Source organism: Galeopterus variegatus, unplaced genomic scaffold (genome assembly GCF_000696425.1).
Source record: "Galeopterus variegatus unplaced genomic scaffold, G_variegatus-3.0.2 Scaffold4525, whole genome shotgun sequence".
NCBI classification, from domain to species: Eukaryota; Metazoa; Chordata; class Mammalia; order Dermoptera; family Cynocephalidae; genus Galeopterus; species Galeopterus variegatus.
The window spans coordinates 18602-33845 of record NW_007730636.1 but is presented as its reverse complement, the minus strand read 5'-3'; the positions used below and the strand labels follow the sequence as shown (position 1 = coordinate 33845).

The window sequence follows — 15244 nt, the reverse complement described above, 5'->3', positions numbered from 1 at the left end:
CCTTTATATATTAACTCATTTAAATATCCTCACGACCAGCCTATGAAATAGGTGCTATTAGAATCCCTACTTGAGAGATGAGGAAGTGAGGCCACAGAGCTGTGAACCTGGCCATCTAGCTCCACAGCTAGGGTTCAGAACCAGTGCTCTGTGTTGCCTCAAGAGCATTCCGAGGATGGAAGAACCCATCTGTGGCCTGAGTATCCCTCCCAAGCAATACGCCTCCAACAAACAAGCACAAGTTAGGAATTTTTTTCCTTTTTGTCTTTTTTACTGACCAGTAATGGGATCGCAACCCTCAGTGTCGCGCCCGTACCGGGGACCGGCAACGGGATCGCAAACCTCGGTGTTGCACCCGCTCTGCGCTCAGCCAGTGAGCGGGAACCGGTCTCCACATGGCATCTGAACCCTCGGCAGGAGCGCCGCCGCACTCCCAAGCGGCGCACTCTCCAGTGCACCACCGGGCCGGCCCAGGAATTTTTTTAAAAAAGAATGTGAAGGGTCCCATGGGAGGTGCCTCTCCTCAGCATTGTATTTCCAACTTCACGTTGGATGCATTTCCCTGGAAGGTGAGCTCTGCTTTTCAGAATCAGTTTTAGCAAGTCACCCCAGATTTTAATTTCCTTAAAAGGAAAGGTTACCCCTTGCAGCAATGGCATCCAAAATGCATTTCTTTCAAGTTCATTTCAGTATGATCATCATATCTGAATCCTTTGCAGACTTGCAAAAACTTAATTTGAACAAACTTTAAAAAACCCACAGACTTTATGTCTTTATTGGTCCTTTCTTTAGTAACATTTTCTCCTTTGTTACACAAACGGGCAGATCTCTAAAACTTGTTCTGGACGGAGTTAAGCCTAAAATGGATTAAAAACCAGCCAAGCTTTGATCTAAACAGTCCACTATCTCACTGCAGCTCCTACTCTAAAAGAACAAGAAAGAAGCTCGAGACTTAGGTTTTGGTGAATTTTAGTCAAAGCCTCACCAAAGTTGCTCCATGATGCTGTAGAGTTCAAAGCCACAGGGACAATTCTTAGATGATGGAAAGTTCTGCTGTGGCCCTGCTCCTCTCTGCTTGGAAATTTCTACTAATTCAGCAAAGGATGGTCCTGAGATAGGAGACTGCTAATGCATTAGAAAACAGAGCATGTACACGTATTATTTACTTTCTTTAAGCCCACCTCTCAGGAGGTTTATGTTAGCTGATCATTTACCAGCTTGTTATAAGTCAATTCCTAAAGAGGCAAAGAGTGAAGGGCAACAGAGAGGCTGCCTGAGTCAGAGGAAGGAGAGCAGCCCCTGTATGCTGATGGGGCGAAGATGTGAGTTGTGTAGTTGACACGTGGATAACACATCTTTTAACATTTTCCATGTGATTAAAAGAACTTTAGCTAAACCATTCACAAAGAATCAAAATCTCTTCTAGTTTACTTTTGGTGAAACAAATGACCAGACCAGCAGCACTGAGATTCATCAATGGGGGTTACAAGTGATCCCAACGTACAGGTGTTAGGTGACCTTCTGCATCTGCAAATAATACTCTGATCTTTCTCTGAAATCGATGTGATGCTAGAAACATGGAAATATGGGCTCGTGGTCACCTCAGATATTGCTAGGGAGATTTGCTAGAGCTGCTAACCACAGTGCTAGAAAAATCTCTTCACACTCACATCAACCGTATACAACAGCAGAAAAATGATTTCACTAAATACGATTCAAGAGCCATCTGATGTAGCCAGACAGGGAGAAAAGTAGCTTCTATAGTCTACAAATTTTACAAAACATTTACTTCAAAACACATATCACTCTCTTCAAAAGCTGTCATTATTTTTCCTCTACCTCATTCCTGAGCCATTTTAGGAATAATGGAAATATGGTTTAAGTGGAGAGAGGCTCACTTGGCCAGGGGTGCTCCAGTAAGAAGGCAGTGAGACTTTTCCCTGTGTGCTAACAGGCTATTCCTGCCTACTTGGCTCACTCCTCTGTTTTACCAAACGCCTGAATACTAAATTCTCCCTGCAAAGTTTTTTTAAAACCATGTGACACAAAAGACACATCTTCACATCATCATCATACTTTTAACTCTCTCTACATTCTAATCAACTCTTTTTTTCCCACCCGCAAGAGTAGGCATAAATATTGTATCAGCAGCATGTTTAAAAGATCAAGTCTGAGAACTTTCTTCCAGCAGAAAGCCTTACTCTCAAAATATTGCCTTTGAATGTATGTCTTCATGTTTCAAACACTTACTGAGTACCTACTGGGAGTGGTAAGAAACATAAAGATGTAAGACACAAAGGTCAAAAAATTTGCAACCTAGTAAGTCAGAGCAAGGTAAGATGTGACTATATCTGAGGAGAGGAGAGGGGCCAGGGCCAGGGCCAGGTCAGACACACCTGTGAAGCCCGTGAGAGGTGAGGGGACTGAAATCCAGCCCACTGCCGCACACCTGGAAAGGGCTGTGACCCACACCAGAGCTCAGGCCCCATCAACTGGCACGTGACATCCCAGGGTGCTGGAGCAGGCCCCATAACAATCTGAGAGACTAGAAAGATTAGGAGGAGAGGCCAGATCTTCTCCTCCTCAGTTTAAGGCCATGACTATTAAGAACAAAAGACACTCAACATGAAATAGGATGGTTAAAAAAGTCCCAACTCCCTTCAACTGTATTGAATCTGCAGTGATGAAAACATTTTAACACTTATATAAATGGTCAAGTCCCCTCTAGAGTGAATTAGGAGTTACCTTGGTGATCAACATAAGGCTTGAAGGCCTGAAGGATTTTTGGCACAGCCACCCCCATGTCAAGTTCCGTCAGAGTTAGCTCATTCATAAAGTAGGGGAGCTAGAGAAAAGAAGTAAACAATGAATGAGACACGTTAGTAACCTGCTAAAAATGCTGAGGTAAGTGAAAATTCAACATACTTCCAGAGGGGATGGTGGTTGAGATTTTGGGGACACATCATTTATTTAGCCAAAATGTGGTATGCATATGCCATGTACTAGGCATCATACTCCAAAAAGAGCCATGAATGAGTCTGGCCAGGTCCTTGCTCTCATGGGGTTTAAATTGGAGAGGTCGAAACAGATAAACAGACAAATAATATAATTTCAGAGAGTGATTCGTGCTACAAAGAACTCAAAGCACAGAATGGAACAGAGGGAGTGTGGGGCTGAGTGGGGGGTGGCTATGTTGGCTAAGGCAGCTTCTCGCAGGAGTGGCATTTGACCAAAGGCCTGCTTGCGGAGAAGAAGCCAGCCATGCTGGTTAGTTTATAATACCCGGAATTGGCTGAAGCATGGGGAAATGGACTTCTCTTAGACTACTAGTGGAGAGTAAGAAACCGCTACATTTCTGAGAGGCAAACTTTCCATATGTATTAAAATCCTTGAGAAAATCCTATCCTTTTGACTCTGTGCTGGACATTTCCAGTTTGCCCCCACCCTACCCCAACCCCTAACCCATACTCCACCCTTTACCCTACCCTCTACCCCGAGGCTGGTGTCTCTCACTCTCTGCTCCTGGCTGGGCTTTGCCAATGGTATACACCACCAGGCAGGGCACAAGGAAGTACATGGAGAAGGGTAATGTCAGGAATGTGTCCCTCCCTCTCTTGAAGGCCACAGCTCCTGTGAGACAGGCAGCCTTCTCCATACAGCTGCCCCACAAGGAAGTACATGGAGAAGGGTAATGTCAGGAATGTGTCCCTCCCTCTCTTGAAGGCCAGAGCTCCTGTGAGACAGGCAGCCTTCTCCATACAGCTGCCTTGAGTTCTGCAAACTGCTCCCTGCCTTGCCCCTGCAGGGAGTGGTAACTGTTCCCACTGCTGCTGGCCCTGGAGTGCTGCACTCTCCCTTCTGGTGTCTCCACATCTGCCCACACCTTTATAAATCTTCCCTTCATTAAACTCTCCCTCAGGTTACTCATCTGAGTGTGCCACCTGCTTCCTGCTGGGACCCGGATGAATACACACCCCAAATCAATCAGCAGGAATTTATTCTAACGGAAATAACACAAGAGTACTGGTATCATGCTTAGAAATTTCTATTTCATCTCAAGATTAGAGAATTAATTCATCAATATTTCCTCTGCATGGATTTGCGTAGGTATATGAGGGCTCTTCAAAGGGTTCATGGAAAAATTGAATTAAAAGATAATATAAATCCTTCCATGAACTTATTGAAGACCTCTTATATGTATTTTTATTTTTTTTATTTTATTCATTTATTTATTTATTTATTCATTTTTTCCTTTTTGTGGCCAGGGCGTGGTTCTGAGGGCTTTAAAAGAAAAGGAGAGTCTGTCTGTCTCTCTCTCTCTCTCTGCTCTCTCTGCTTCCACCATCTTGCAATGTGAGACCCGTGGGTCGCTGTCACCAACACCACATGGATTTTGGACTTCCCAGCCTCAGAAACTGTAAGCAATAAATTTAGTCTTCTTTAGAAATCACCCAGATCCAGGTATTTTGTTAAAAGCAACACAAAACAGACTAATACAGTGACAGCATGGTTCACGCTGGACGAGGAGGGCCACTGGTCTGTGGTGCCTTCCTCACTCCCCTCCAACTCCCACAGTCAGTACCTGGTTGGCCTGTAATGTGTCTGCTTCTGTGTCCATCTTTCCCCTGCCACAGTGAGCTCCTTGAGGGCAGTGCCTCAGCTGTATTCGTTTTTATATTCTAGCACCTAGCAGAACCTGGCACACTGGACACACTTGGCAAACGTTCACTGACACACTCCTGGGGAAAAAATGAATGCTGCAGGCTCTGAGAGCCTGGCTGGCCTGTGACACAAGTGTCCACATTGCCAATCACCTGGCAAGCTGGAGAGGCATGGATATCTAACTTGGCTGGACCTCTTCAGCTGTCTCACTGCAGAGAAACAAACTTAGGATTCAGCAGTCAGAGAACTTCATCTCTGATTTTTTGCAGGGGTTGAGGGGTTACTTTAAAGAGTTTATGATGCCTTTGATGAACAAAATGTTGAGTAGAGACAGCACTCAAATGTGCTTTTTTGAACTGACAGTTGATGCTTTGGCAGTGTCCTAAGTGGCACTGGCCTCTCTATCAACCTATAGAACACTACTTGGCCTAGAATGTAACCAAAATCTTGCCTACTTGCCACAGTCCTTTTTGTCTATTATTGTCATTCTAACGCTCAGCGCTCCAGGAGCATGCCAGGTTAGAGGGACTTCCAAGGACTAGCCAGGGAATAGCACCACCTCCAACAGTGTTTCTATGGGAACATGAGTCTGACACTGAGCTGCAGGAGTGAATATAGGGACAGCTGGAACATAACTGTCCCTCCTCTTCCCTGTCAAACCTTCCAGCATCCCATTAGGCCCTACCCAATAGTCCCCGCAAAGGCAGAGGAGGAACCTGAGACAGGACCTGAGACAAAGGAGGGGTCAGAGAAGGACTGGGCAGGGGTGGGTGGGCTCTACCTATCAGTAAGCAGAATGGGAAGGGGAGATCAGCAGGGCCTGGTTTCCTACTTACCCATCTGCCCAACCCCAAGATTCTAGAACATCTCTAACCAGCCCCTTCACACCCCCCTGCACCCCCCATACTCAAATCTCGGCTGTGCAGCAGTCTCCTTCCTACCCTGCAGGGGAAGGCAAGAAAAGGTCACTTCTCCTCCTATTCTTTCCAACCAAAAACTCTTCTTCCCACCCAAAGGGCACCACAGGGAGACAGGAACCCAGTGGCACATTCTTTACCCTCCTGAGTAAACCCAACTGGAGACTGGACATTCAGGTGTATGGGACAATCTCAGGTTGGTGAGTCATAAGTTAGAAGCTGTAGCAATAACAGCAGCATTTGCTGATATAGGCACAAGTGGCTCAGAACCACTGAGGGCCCCAGTGTGGTAGTGGAGCAGCTGCCAAGGCCAAGAGTGCATCTGCTGTGGAGGCAGAAACTCAGCTTATTCAAACCCATCACTGGGCACCAGATGCACATACAGGGCTGCTTTTTCATAACATTAACTATCATGTGCAAGGGTGACAGTCTGAGATAGCAGGGCAAGGCCAGCAGAGATCTCCATAGGTCAGGCCTTCAAGGGAAACCAGAATGGGGAGATCTATGTCACAGTGGGCAGCTCAGGCTGCTCCAGGCACTTCTCTGTTAACCAGTTAACAGAGTGTTATTCCAGTTAATCAGTGCTCACTCACTACTAGGTTTAAGGTTTTGCTCCTCCTAGGGTCCTTTGGATAGTTGGTGGTAGTAAGAGTTCTCTTGGCAGGGGTGGTGGCAGGTGAAAAAATGTGGCAGCAGCTCAGGTAGGGGGTGGAGGGCATGGCTGGCAACGGAGGGCACACAGCCCCCACCTCTTATTGGCACTGCTGGATCTGGGCCACATGTCTCCATTCAAACTTTTAGTACTTCTGACCTCAATAAACAACAGGATGTTTAAGTTTGTGAACTTCAAAAGCCTATGTGACTGGCAAAGGGAGATTTGAAAATAGAAGATTTGCCTCAAATTCCTCCAGGATGAGAGAGCCCACCATTCTCCACTAAGGCGGCAGAGGCTCCATGGACTTCCAGCTCCAGAGAGAAGGTGGCACGTGTCCTCTCAAGTCTGCATTGGAATGTTCGTTACAGGGAAGCAGAGTCCTGTCTAGAATGCAAGCACAGCCTGCTTTCTTTTTTCACACTGCCAGGAACTGCAGTCCTCCTGCTTAAGCAAGCGCCCAAGAGTGTCTGGGAAAAGAGCAGGGCCAGCCCTACACATGTGCCTTGACCTAGGAACTCTAACCTTCTAGGTTGGCTGCACTATCTCCTCTCCCAACACAGAGGGCTGCTGCTTGCTGTTTCCCCATGGAAAGCAGAGGTACATTCAACCCTCAATCTACAAGGACACAAATAGGCAGACACTTGTCAACAGAGCCCTGCCCCAAATTCTGCCTCGAAATCTACTCTTGCAGCCCAGAAGGCAGCCCCTCCTCTTTACGGGGGCTGGGGAAGGGATGACACTGGCCCATGGACAGCAGAGCTTGCCAGACTAAGCCAGAAAAAGCTCGGTTCTTTACCCAAAGGAATGACAGAAATCCAATGAAAACTCCTCCATGTCCTTCTGATCTAATTTTACCTTAGCTCACAGTTTCTTAATGTGCAGCTCTTTAACTCTCTGAAATTGTGGGCAAATTTTGTATCAGTGTGCATATTTCTAGGGAAAGGATCCATAGGTATCTGTTTCTGAAAAATATTTATGATCCAAAAAAATTGAGAGGCACTGACTTAAGCTACTGACCATGTAAGTACTCAGTGAAGACTTGGGGACCAAAATGACTCCTCCTCCTGGGTCTTCATTGGGTCAGAAACACATTTCTAAGAAACCTCAATAAAGTCTCTTGGTCATTTAATGACAGTCTTGAGGAATACTTTTACAATTTAAACTCACTTCCAAGTGGGCCTGGATTAGCACCAGGAGTGTTTCTTCAGCAAAGAGACAGCCCAAAATAAAGTACCATCTGGCTAAAAGTAAAGGTCAAATGCAGACACATTTGGAGCGCAATGCTAACTTTTGCAGCTTTGAGAGGGAGAATGGCTTCAGAAAGGGGTCTGAAGCAGCCGTCGTATTTTCCTGACTGTATACTGTGTGGTCTAGACCACTGTGAGGCTGCACAGGCGCTGGACATGCAATTTAAGTGCACTTCTAACTTAAAAGACAAAAGAAACATACAAGACAAATCAGTTACAACAGCTCACATTTTCCCAAACCAAATTCTGGATTATCACCTAGAGTGGATAACAATGATGGCAACACAAGAAAAAAGTAAACAGAAATGTTCGCCAAGGCCCCAGATGCAGTTAGTCACAAGATCAAGATCAGTCTGCGATCAAGGTCACATGTGTTGTTTGAGAAGAACTTACTACCTTCATATATTCTATGAGGAAATCAAATTACTTTTCACCAAGGACATAAGGGTAAAAACTTCCAGAAATCAAGTATGGAGAATTAGCAGCCTCTTATGTGGAAAACAATACCTTTATTTTGCTGAGTTTCATTTGGATCTTTTTAGACACTAGATCCGACCAGTATTTCTCTCCTAAGAAGTCCCAAAATATTCTTCCAAGCAAGGCATTCACCCAGGCTTCCTGTTCTTCTTCCTCAGAGGGTAGAGTCTCTGGCAACTGGCAAAAGAAAAAGGACCAAAATTAGCTAGAAAGCAACTGGAGGATAAGACAGGTGCTAATTTATATAAAGTTACTAAAGGTCTCTCCCTATAGAAACGGGAGACCATGCGAGTCATACTGCTTCCAGATAAATTACAAGTCCCACATTACGTTGGCAAATAGAAAAAGGGAGAAAGAAAAGCTGCCCTCACAGCTAAAACCTCCTCTTTGTCTATTTTCTTTTTCTAGCAGTCTTCCTGTGAACCAGCTAATATTTCAAACAAATTACTTTGCCCCCCAAATTAGTTTGGTATCAACATTCCAAATCAACGACATATCTGATCAAATGTCTGCCTATCTTTTTTCCAGCTAAGGTGTGGACACGTTAATTGTCAAGCTGATTTTCATCCAGGCAGAATCCATGGTTTCCCAATGTCCAGGACTCTTAGCTTCAGCCCGATCCTTGCAAGGTCAAGATACTCTTGGGGTACTTAGAAATACTGACACCCAGGCCCTACCCCCAGAGACACTGATTTAAGTGGGCATCAGGAGTTTCAGATGCTCCCTTGGTAATGTAATGAACAGGTAAGGTTAAGAACCATAGGCCCAGATTAGAGAGAGCTGCTCTCAGGGCTTCTGTGAAACTTCTACAGCTGTTCTTGCCAATCTCAGCCCAGCGACATACCCTGAGCCCCACTTCCATTTGATGCAATATACCTGAAACATCTTTTGCAGCCAATGTGTGAGGTGGGAGAAGAGCAAACCCGTATCTCCAATTTCCTAGGGTAATTATTAGACTGAGGACTCTGGCCTGGGGAGGGTCCGGGATGGGGATAAAAAGGGGAAAGTAGCAGCAACATCCATGGAGGGTGTTGGGCACAGTGGTTAGTGCAGGTAATGGGCTGAGAAATCAGTACTGCAGCAGCTGCCATTACTGTCACTGTCCATACACCATGTGCAAGGCACCATGACAGACTCCTCAGGCTGCTTCATCCACGCCTCACAATACCCCAGAAAGACAGGAACTGTACTTCTATTTCAGGGACGAGAGGCCCCTAGATCTTGAGCACAGCCTGACTCAGAGCCTTGTTCTCTCCATTCTCTACTTGCTCTGACGTGTGTGTGCGAGTGTGTGCGTGCCCACAAGGTGTAACTGGCTACCTAGTATATAAACATTTTCCTATGCTGAGATCCAGCCTGACTCAGAGCCTTGTTCTCTCCATTCTCTACTTGCTCTGACGTGTGTGTGCGAGTGCGTGCGTGCCCACAAGGTGTAACTGGCTACCTAGTATATAAACATTTTCCTATGCTGAGATCGGTAATTAGATTATAACCTTATGGAAACAGGAGCTTTGGAAAGAAAACATCAAAAGATCTAGAAAATTCAGTAATCTGTAAATTATTCATCTCTTTCTCTCGCTCTGTGGTTGACATTAATACATCTGTCCTGACTGTAGCCGTAACACACACGTGGTACAGCCATATACCAGACACTCTTATCTATATGCTTTGCACTTGTGCATTCACTCTGGGGCAGTTGTGACCGTGCCCACATCACAGTTAAGGGCCCACGCAGTGGCAGAGTACACAGGTTGCTTGGTGCTCATGGACTTGACACTTGAAGGTCGGATTGCTTGGGAGCACCCTCAAGGTCTATGAGCATGTGGCCACATGCAATTGTTCTGGAGCCTGGAGCTCTGAGGGCCTGGCCCCGGTGAACCAGCTGCTGAGCTGTGCGTGAGCCCAAAGGGCTACTCAGCCCACACCTGTCCCTGAGTCTTGTCACAGCTTGTGCCATCTCTCACTTTGGAAGCCTGGGGTTATTTTTCAATCACATGTTACCGCATGTGAGGGAAACATCTCATGTTCTAGAAGTCCCTCAAATTTGGGTGTCTGAATGTGGATGAGTCTCATTTTTAAAAAATTAAACCTTGGTTTAAAAAAGAACACATTAAGGGCCGGCCTGGTGGCGCACTGGAGAGTGCGCCGCTTGAGAGCGCGGCGGCGCTCCTGCCGAGGGTTCGGATCCCATGTGGAGACCGGTTCCCGCTCACTGGCTGAGCACGGTGCGGGCAGGGTTGCGATCCCGTTGCCGGTCCCCGGTACGGGCGCGACACCAAGGGTTGCAATCTCGTTACCAGTCAGTAAAAAAAGACAAAAAGGAAAAAAAAAAAGAACACATTAAAAAAAAAGAATACATTAAAAAAAAAAAGAAAAAAATGTGTTTGTTATTCCATTTCAGAAGACATGGATCTACTTCACTCTTTTTAATGGCTATAGAGAATGCTATCTGTGCTTTTCTAGTGCAATGATGTCTTCTGCCACAAACCAAGACATTCCCTACCACCAGGTCCTGGACAGAAGAGCAGAAGTCAGCATCAGAGAGTGCTCAGTCGTACCACAACTTGTCTTTTTAAATCACTTTTTTCGCTGCCTGAACATCTCTCCACTAAACCCCAAGGGTAACTGGCCCAGCTTTTCTGAGGTTACTGTCTTCGAGTCCGATCAGATTATCTACACAGATTTCTGAGTAAACAGTCACCCAAGGATAATGTCCACCAGGCTACTCAGGCGATATTAAGTTGGGCACTACACAGTTTTGTAGGCTCTCAGATTTGTAGGCTACATAAGAGAATAGGTTACTTTTTCTCTTCTCAAGAGGGAGAGTCTATCTTTTATTAGCCTTTCTTTACAACCCTAATTATTCACAGGAAACAAGTTTAGGACAAAATAGCAAGAAACAAAGGGTATTTCATGACATATGTCCAAGCCAATGGCATATCATATGGTGAACAAATTTCTGAAATAACTGACAAGCAGGTTGTTTTTCTTTTCAACACTTCCTGTTTCTAATGCAAGCTTCTCTCCATAGACTCACTGGGAACAAAGAAAAATCCAAGAGCTGCAGAACACTGACAATGCATCAAAGAAGCTTTATGAACAAAATCTGGATTCAACAGGCTGCCAGGAAGATCTCATTTAAATGTAAGAGCTTAAAAAATAACTGTGCATATGTTTCCTAATATTGCCGTTTGGCTGCAGGAAGAAATGAGAAGAGAATATTCATTTCACCACTTCCACTACATGCACACATTTAGAAATAGGAACTTCCAATTTTCTGGGGGAGAAGGCCCATGACTGCTGATCCCATTTTGTTCTAAAGATGCTTCCAAAAAAAGCTTTACCTTCTTCCCAGCCGTGGGGCTGCTCTCCGCACTCTGCACGGGACTCCTCTGGGGGCTTCGGTTTTCCTGGGGGACACACCTCCCCATGTACACGCTATAGTCTAGAAGCATCTTCTGCCGCACACTGCCCACCAGCTCCTTCTGCTTGGGCTGGGACATGATCTCCTCCACGCTCCCTTTGCTGCTGCTGCGGCTGTGGGTCAGGTGCCCTGAGGGACTGCTGTGTCTGCTGTGTGCAGGCAAAAGTCCTGGAGCAAAGAAGTGACGGCTCTTAGTACAAATGAAGAAAATAAGAGCAAGGCAAACAGACTCAGAAGAACAAATGCCACTGGATTAAATAGATAAGCATCTAAAATGCTATCAAATGACTGTTTAAAAAATATTTACAAGGTTATTTCCCACCCTGAAAAACACCTTAGCTCTAATGATGGGTAGTTTTTTAGAACAGTTTTTATTCCTCTCCAAGATAATTCGGAGTAATGGGAGCAGTTAAATACATTTTGTAGGTATCTTTCTCTTTTTCCTGGTGATCTTTTAGGGTCAAATATGGGACTGACACACCCCAAATCACTGGGGCAAATGGAAAACGGGCAGAAAACTAATTAATTGTTCATACAGCACACAGTAATTCCAAAGACTCCACTTTTCACTCAACAAATTATTCATCAAGCTCTTTCTCTGGGCCAATTCCACACTAAAAAGAAGAATAAGACATAATCCCTGCCCTTGAACTCAGACACCAAGGCTAATAAGTCACAGTCTTCTGTAAAAATGTCATAACTGCAGCACGACTAAAGGACTCTCAGGGCAGAAAGGAAGGGGGTGACTACCTCTGCCCAAGACAGCCGAAGAGGCACATACCTCCAGCACCAACTTTCACAGCAGCGACATCTGGGCTGTACCTGGAGGGAACTGTTACCATTTTCCTGGCTCAAGTGGGGGAAGAGCATTCTGGAATATGTAGAGGGAACAGCATATGCAAAAAGCAGTGGACAGGGCACAGTGGGTTTGGAGCCCAGTGAGAGATTCGGTGAAGTTCCATGCAGAGTACATGGAGAGGAGAGACAGAAAATGAGGATGGTGAAATTAGCCAGGAACAGACTTCAAAGTGCGTGGAAAGCAACCCTGGATTTAAAGTTTACCCTGTTGTACTAGAGAGTTTTAAAACGAGCATGGGAATTGCCTGATGCTAACATTTTTATACTTAATCTGAGAGCTAGGTGAAGGGTAGAGTGGTTAAAATCCTATGGATTCATTTTATTTTTCAGAGGCTCCAGCCATCTGATTTGCAACTCCCCACAGCCTCACAAAGGGTCATGCAAGACAAACCTTAATTTAAATTTTAGCTAGATAATTTCCAGCACTATTTGAGTTTTACACTGCATAACTACAAAAATAAATTTTATTTTATTTTATTTTTTTGTCTTTTGTCTTTTTCCGTGTCCGGCAACGGATCGCAACCCTCAGTGTTGCCCCTGTACCGGACCAGGGACCGGCAACGGGATCGCAACCCTCGGCGCTGCCCCCGCGCCTCGCTCAGCTAGTGAGCGGGAACCGGTCCGTATGTGGGATCCGAACCCTCGGGCGGGAGCGCCACCGCGCTTCCCAAGCGGCGCACTTATCCAGTGCGCCACCGGGCCGGCCCCATAAATTTTATTTTATAGTGCGCCACCGGGCTGGCCCATAAAATATTTTTAGAATCCTTTATTATCCTCATTCCATTTTAAGTTTAGCATTATTTTAAAATGGTGGGACACTGACATTTAGAAGCTATACCAAAAACATTTTAAAAAATAGATAAAAATCTAAAGGCACTACAGTATCCTGGATTGGATCTTGGAAGAGAAAAAGGACATCTGTAAAAAACTCAGTGAAATCCAAATAAAGTCTAGAGTTTAGTTAGTAGTTAAAAAAAAAAAAGAGAGAAAAGAAAAAGAAAAGGTGAAAATAAATAGGGCAGCAGGACACCAACATTTCAAACCAAATTGATCCCATTACAACTCATCCAAGAAGGGCCCCTCCTCCTGGTGATATAGGGGAAGAAAGAAAGCCCCACTCTGTGGCTTGGCTGGGGTGCACAGCCCACAGAACAGCCTTCTCATGCTATTGTCACCCTGCCCTTCAGGGGGAGAAAGCACAGGAGTTGTCACTGCTCTGTGCACCTCAAGCCTGTTCTGTGCCTCTCAAGACCCTTCTTGTTCAGAGATTATGCTAGAATTCTGCCAAGCGACCACTAGGCTCTCCTGCCTTCTCCAGACTCTTGCTTCTCCTGGAGCTGTTTCCTGACCTGCAGCCTGGGCACTGCTGCCTGGAGATGCAAAATCACAGCCCCACCCCTAGCCTCCTGAGTCATAGCCTCCCTGTGTAAGGAATACCCCCTCGAACATTCAGGTTTGAGAAGCATGATGCAGGTTGCTAGAAAAATCCATGATTTTGGTGACAGCATCCCTGAGGGAGAGGACACGCCAGGGAGTCAAGCAGGAGGACTTCTATTTTCTTGGCACTGGCAGATGTACCTGGTCTTGGAGAATAGGCACCAGTCACATCCTCATGCTGATGACAAGCCACCCATGCACAGTCACTGGTTTCAGAGATGGTTTTGAAGAACAGCACAGTCCTCACCAATTTACCTTTGCCCTTGCTACTAGTTTAATTACACTTTTGGTGGCTTAAACTTCCCATAAATATCTCAGTTACAGCTTCGAAAGGCAATCCAGACTAATATAGGTCTAAAAAGACATTAGTGGTGTGAGAATGCAGCCATGCTTGATTTTGGTACCAGCGAGCGTACTGCCAGTTTTCCCACATCTCTGACTTCTACTATTAGGTTTGTTGTGCGGAGAATGGAAGTCTGGGAACTTTTGGCAGGATTTCCAAACATATAAATTCATTGAAAATAATCAAATGCTTTGGTTGAGTCCATAAATAACATGCTGCTTTCGAGGCTGCTCAAGTGGCTCCTTAGCACCTAAGGTGGTGTTTCCTGGGGATCCTACAGACCCCTGTGAGTTACCTCATCCTGAGCTTCAGTGCCTACACCAGTAGACCATTTCCAATGGAAATATAATGTGAGCCACATAATACAATTTTCAATTTTCTAGTAATCACATTAAAAAGGTAAAAAGAAACAGATGAAATTATTTGAATATATTGCTTTTAACCCAATATATCTAAAATATTATCATTTCAACATGTATCCAATATAAAATTAATGAGGTATTTTACATTCTTTTGGACTTTGGAATCCATTGTGCATCTTATACTTAGAGCATAATCTCCATTTGGACTAGCCACATTTCAAGTGTTCAAAAGCCACAAGGCTACTGTACTGGACAGCATAGGCTTAGACCTCCCAGGAGAGCTAAGCAGAGGCTGGTGCTGAGGAGTTCTCACCCACTTGAATTTTCTTTTACCTAGTGTTCAGGGTTGAATGGTCTCCTCCACCAAAATATTTTGAAGTCCTAATCCCAGCACCTCAAAATGTGACCTTATTTGGAAACAGGGTTGCTACAGATGTAATTCATTAAAATGAGATGATACTAGAAGTAGGGTGGGCTCTTACTGCAGTATGACTAATGTCCTCATAAGAGACACCAACAGAGTCAATGCCATGTGATGATAGAGACAGAGTTTGGAGTGATGCAGCTGCAACCCAAGGTCGGATGACCACCACCAAAAGCCAGAAAGAAGCAAGGAAGGATTCTATGCAGAGTCTCAGAGGCAACGTGGCCCTGCTGATACCTTGATTTCAGATTTCTAGCCTCCATTACTGTGAGAGAATAAATTTCTGTTGTTTTAAGCCACCCAGTTCATGGTATTTTGTCCTGGCAGCCCTAGGAAATGAATATATCCAGTCATCTCCTTATTCATCTTGATTTTAAGTGCTTTAGGTATTTCTTTTTTTTTTTTCCGTTTTGTCTTTTTTCGTGTCCAGCAACGGAT

The 15244-nt window shown here is 45.0% G+C and overlaps 1 protein-coding gene across 2 annotated transcripts in view; it reads right to left on the bottom strand.

The window, feature by feature from the left end:
- The window catches only part of TEX2 (testis expressed 2), a 41978-nt gene that overhangs the window by 22706 nt on the left and 4028 nt on the right, over positions 1-15244 (bottom strand). For both annotated transcript variants that reach the window (XM_008587752.1, XM_008587753.1), the window contains exons 3-5: positions 11303-11550; positions 7989-8135; positions 2746-2845 (exon numbers count right to left, since the gene is read on the bottom strand). In XM_008587752.1, the coding sequence (XP_008585974.1) occupies positions 2746-2845; positions 7989-8135; positions 11303-11550 (495 nt within the window). The remainder of the gene's footprint in view (positions 1-2745; positions 2846-7988; positions 8136-11302; positions 11551-15244) is intronic.